At 44.4% G+C, this 5,690-nt stretch overlaps 1 protein-coding gene across 1 annotated transcript; it reads left to right on the top strand.

Moving 5' to 3' along the window:
- Positions 1 to 308: 308 nt before the first annotated feature.
- GPR119 (G protein-coupled receptor 119) lies at positions 309 to 5,487 on the top strand. Its single transcript, XM_086389273.1, has one exon. The coding sequence runs from the start codon at positions 642 to 644 to the stop codon at positions 1,647 to 1,649; it is 1,008 nt and encodes a 335-aa protein (XP_086245399.1). The 5' UTR covers positions 309 to 641; the 3' UTR covers positions 1,650 to 5,487.
- The last annotated feature ends 203 nt before the right edge of the window (positions 5,488 to 5,690 follow it).

Here is a 5,690-nt window from a genome sequence, read left to right on the forward strand (position 1 = left end):
ATGTGTATAACTCTCCTGAAAGTATGCTGGACCCTAAAATAGCTTGCCTGCCCCACTTCCCACTTCAATGGATTATGGTCATCTTGCTTGATTAAAAGCAGTCATAATAGTAACTGAGAATTCGTTATCCAGAAAATGCTTAATTCAGCTGAGATTAGTTGTCAAGCTAGTATTTGAGTTTTAGGAAGAAAAGAAGTGGACATTTAAGATCAAGTTATGGAGGAAAAAATGTATGATTAGAGTCAATTATATCCTCTGGGAGACAGGAGACCTGATGAATGCCCTGGTCTCTCCAAACAAAGTCCTTGAAACATTAGTGAAGGGAGAAAGCCTGGCGAGACAACAGGAGGCAGGTACTTGGGAGTTGTCTAGTAACTTGGTTGTTGGAGGAGGGACTAGCTCAGGGCCGAGGGATACATCTGCGCTGGGGTTGCTGCCTTCAGATCACTGGAGAGGCAAGAGGCTGAGGACTGAAAACCAGAGAGGGAGTGATTCTCCATGACCAGCAGGATCCCAAAGACAGCCAGCCGCCAGCCTGGACTGCCAGCTCTGAACACACAGCTCCATCTCACCCAGCCCGTGAGAATTTGAGCTAAAGGGCCAGTATCCCCTGGTAAGTGGAAATCCTGCCACTTCAAGACATGGAATCATCTGTCTCATTTGGAGTGATCCTTGCTGTCCTGGCCTCCCTCATTATTGTTGCTAATGCCCTCGTGGCCATGGCGGTACTGTCGTTGATCCTCAAGAATGATAGCATCAGTCTCTGTTTCACCTTGAATCTGGCTGTGGCTGATGCCTTGCTTGGCCTGGCCATCTCTGGCCTAGTCACAGACCAGCTCTCCAGCCCGGCTCGGCCCACGGAGAAGACGCTGTGCAGACTTCGGATGGCATTTGTCACTTCTTCTGCAGCCGCCTCTGTCCTCACGGTCATGCTGATTGCCTTTGACAGGTATCTTGCCATCAAGCAGCCCCTCCGCTATTTCCAAATCATGAATGGGTTCATGGTCGGGGCCTGCCTTGCCGGGCTGTGGTTGGTGTCTAACCTCATTGGCTTCCTTCCCCTCGGGATCCATGGATTCCAGCAGACCACCTACAAGGGGTCCTGCAGCTTCTTCGCTGTGTTTCACCCGCGCTTCGTGCTGACCCTCTCCTGCGTCGGCTTCTTTCCAGCCCTACTGCTCTTTGTCTTTTTCTACTGTGACATACTCAAGATTGCCTCCACGCACAGCCAGCAGATCCGCAACACGGAGCATGTGGGAGCCCTGGCCAGGGCTCACCGGCCCCCACGGACCCCCAGTGACTTCAAAGCTGTGCGCACGGTGGCCATTCTCATTGGCAGCTTCACTCTGTCCTGGTCCCCATTCCTTATCACGAGCATTGTGCAGGTGGCCTGCCAGGAGTGCCACCTCTACCTGGTGCTGGAGCAGTACCTGTGGCTGCTTGGTGTGGGCAACTCCCTGCTCAACCCACTCATCTATGCCTATTGGCAGAAGGAGGTGCGGCAACAGTTCTCCCAGATGGCCCTGGCTATGAAGAAGTGGCTCGCCGCATGCCTTCTTCTTCTCTCGGCCAGGGATGGGGGTCCAGAGGGGCGCAGGGAAAGTGTGCGTTACATCACCACCATGTCCCACTCAGAGCTTGAAGGCTAAGATGGTAAAGGCAGACCAGTTTCAAAGTGCCTCTCCCTGGCTTCGCAGAGCCCCAACTAGGAGATCAGATAGAGCTATAGGGGAAAGAGAGCACTTGCTTCTGGCAACTGACCACCCCCTGTACCCCTGCACCCCCTCACCCTCTATAATCAGCTTCCCCATTTGCAAATCTCCATTCCTCCCTGCCCTTCTTTTGCAATGAGTGTGTTTCTCCTATACAGGTATACTTACTTAAAGCAACAAGTGTACTACTGGAAAGATGCTTAAACTCAAATCTTATTTTTGAATGCACTAAAACAGCATTGTCTAATAGAAATCTATTGCAAGCCACCTATGTAATTTTAAATGTTCTTGTAGTCATGTTAAAAAGGTAAAAATAGAAACAGACAAAATTAATGTTTCATTTGCCTCAATATACCTCAAACTTATTATTTCAACCTGTAATCAATATAAAATATCATACTTTTTTTCATGCTAAATCTTTGAAGTCTACTGTGTATCTTACCTTTACAGAACATCTCAATTCAAACTAGCCATGTTCCAAATGCTGAAGAGCTACACATGGACAGTGGCTATCAGATTAGACAGCACAGTATTAGAAAAATGAGGTTCTGTTCTTTGTAACTGCTTACTATAGTGATTGCTTTGATAAAATGAGGAGTCTTGCCCTCCCTGATATAATCAGACATTTTATGTAGTGAGGTTGTATAAATGTAGGAACCTGAAATAGATACTAAAGCTGGTCTTTTCCCATGCTTCATGGTGTTCAAAAGAGTGTTTCTTTGACAAATAGCCAGTCTTGTGATTATTTCTGCTGTTAACCCCCTACCCACCCAGCCCACCACCTTCTTAACTCTGTGGTGCCCCTTCCCCTCAGTTGGCCTCTTATGTCACTTGTAGCTTCTTGCTGGTGATGATGCTGAACCACAGATTCCAAGACACTTAAAGGGAAGAAAGGGGCAGGTACAAAAACATGGCACTGCCAAGCTCTCCACACTGGGCCCACTTTGCTCCTCAAAGCTTGACCTTCTGCCATTTACTCCCAAATTTGCATTTCCCTAAGAAATTCGGTTGCATAAGAGGATGCCTCCAAAATGGCCCAGGAGACTAGCCTCATCCTGCTCTCTTGTGGGTACAGAAAATGACAGTTGGCAACTGGGAATTATGCTCAGGGTCCCTCTGGGCAACCCTGGCAGCAGAAACTATAAGAGCATAGTGGGGAAGAAATCTAGGAGCCATGTTGAGCCATGTTGAGTTTCCTATAACCCTTTATCCAACCTCCTAGTCTCCACAATACATTCCTCGGAAGTTTGCCGCCTAAGGCTCTAAACTAGATTATTTCTCTAGAAAGCTGCCAAGTGGACAACAAAAATGGGAAAGGAAGAAACCAAAACAGTACAGATTGATTTGTCTGGGACTTGATGCCAAACAACCTTGGAAGGTTAACCCCTCGATATCTCTAAAAATGATGACTTGGGGATACATCTGAACCTAATGTGTAATGCCTAACTCTAAGAGGCCTCTGACAATTTTCATTCCAATCTCAAACTATGATGCTCAGAACCTGGATGGAATTGGCCTCTCAGAAGGATGCTTCGCACTTGGGTTTTCATTCCCCTTCAGTCTTAAATTAACCCCCAGCTTGCTCTCCTCAGTTGTTCTGAAGTTAGCGGTCACATCAAGACTCCTCTGGTAGATCATTTTGCAAGTTGTTCTGCTTGCTACTCTGACCTAGAGGAGGGCCGTGCTTGCCTTTGCCATAGTAACCTTTATGTTCCTACAACTGAAGAACTTTCTGGCTCTCAAGTGGATGATGGAGTCCAATATGCCTTGAAAGGCTGAGCACCCAGCAAGTACCAGTTACGCCAGCTTGGACTGGGTTATGAGTTACTGGGAATGAGGTAAAACACAAAGAGTAACTGGGTTTGAGAGCAAAATCGAAAGCAGGCTCAAATCAATGGTCTCCTTATTAGTGGTTCAAAGCTTAATTTTATGGCCTTGCTGCAAAGGCCTGATTTTGCCAAGGTAATACAAGCAAAGTGGAATGGAGTTTAGTTACAGGAGAAAGGCAGGAGCTGAGTGGAGCCCAGCTGATTGTTGTGCTATGAGGTTCAGCCTAAAAAATTCCTGCTATTCTTGGGAGTCAGTGTGTCCAATGGGAAAATCACAGGTTTTGAAATCCAACTGACCAGTAATCAAATTATGATTCAGTCGTTTAAGTTCTCAAAGCCACAGCTTTCTCATTTGTAACATTGGGGGTAATTATACCTATTTGGTTATTAGTGAGGATTAATTCAGACACTGTATGTGAAAATGCCTAGTAAACCACAGCACACTGTTAGTGCTCAGAAAATATTCTCTTCCTCTTCCTTAAAAATCCTGAGGAATAAAATATCCAGCTAATGATTCAAGGGAATCAGTCATGTTTGCTGGCATTGTGACCTCTAGGACAAGGACTATCAGGCTCCAAACCACGAATTTCTCAATCCCTGAATAAAGGTTTTGAAAAATGAGTGATGAGAGGTGACTCAGGCTGGAAAAGACAAACATAAATTTAATACCTTAGCAGGATCAAGACAGAGGAGATATAAACAGGGTACTGTTACCATATACTTGGGTTTAAGAGTAACCGCAATCAAGAATCCTGTGTTTGATAAGCCACCAAGAGCAGAGATACAGAAAGCTCTGTACTAGTCTAATGGCTTTCTTTGATGCAGGTTCCTGTACAGATAAGGGAATGCACTGGTGTGGAAATATTTAGATTTCATTCACGCATCCAATGTTGTCTCCCGATGCACTTGCAGAGAAGCCAGATCCTGTTCAGCAATTTGATCAAAATAGCCAAAAGATATTAATACCTTGTAGGACAGAATGTAGATCAATTGGGCTCATCAATCATTTCCATGAACAGCTTACTATGAATCTGTTTTAAAAAATACTGTGACATGGCTACGTTTTATACTAATTCCTTGGGTAGCTAATGTTATGCATAGCACACCTCTGTTTCAGACGACAACCCTTAAGAACAGAACACACAGCCCTCTGGACACGGGCATTTTGAGTTGTCTCACAAAAGTTAGAGGCAGGTTTCCATGATCCATCACCACCCCCCTGCTTGTCCACATGACCAATAGCCATCTCTGAGAGCTGGCTAGCCAGACTTGGCCTTGGGATACTGTCGCCCTGTATGATGAAGTGTTTGCAGGTTCACACGGGAAATGAACTTGTGACTTTGATTTCATCTGTACTTGCTCAGTCACTGGCCAAAGTGAACAGAGACCAGTGAAAACAGCAGGCTCGAGAGATACTTCGAGGATGCATAGAACGAGAAGAAAGATGGTGCTGACAGCTGGGCGACAAGAACAGCAACCGGCCCCACACCTTAGCTGCCATCAGCCACTCATTTTGTGATTCCTTCAGTACCTTCTATGTCATCCTTCAGTGTGCTGACTGGTCTGAAATTCTTCTCCTTTTAATTAATAAATCTTCATTTGTTACTTCTTGCAATCATATAAACTCAGTGATGGTACCTATAAGTGTCAACTGCCATTTATTCATTCATCTGTCTACACACCCCATGAATGTTTATTGAGAGCTAGGTGCTAAAACTACCCCAGATTTCCTGGATTTCTTTTAGAGATATATTCATGCATACATGATGGTCATTACTCTTTTCTGATTATAATTTTTATTCATTTTAGAAGTTTTTAAAAATATAGAAAATTATAAAGGTACCTATAATTATACCATCCAGAGATATTCACTGTTACTTTCCTTTATCTGTTTTCTTCACTTAATATTATATTGTGCTATTTTCCTATGTCATTAAACTTTCTTCAAAAACACGAGTTGTAAAGGTTGCATGTTTTTCAACATGAGTATATGATATTTTAACCATTTTTCTATAGTTGTACACTTGTTATTTCCAATTTCTCACTGTTATAATACCACTTCAAACACCCTTGAGTATAAATCCTTGTCAGGCTTCCCAGGTGGCTCAGTGGTAAGGAATCCACCTGCCAATGCAGGAGACATAGGAGA

Source organism: Bos grunniens, chromosome X (genome assembly GCF_055505025.1).
Source record: "Bos grunniens cultivar Pamir isolate PY7600 chromosome X, Bosgru_T2T1.0, whole genome shotgun sequence".
Lineage (NCBI taxonomy): Eukaryota > Metazoa > Chordata > Mammalia > Artiodactyla > Bovidae > Bos > Bos grunniens.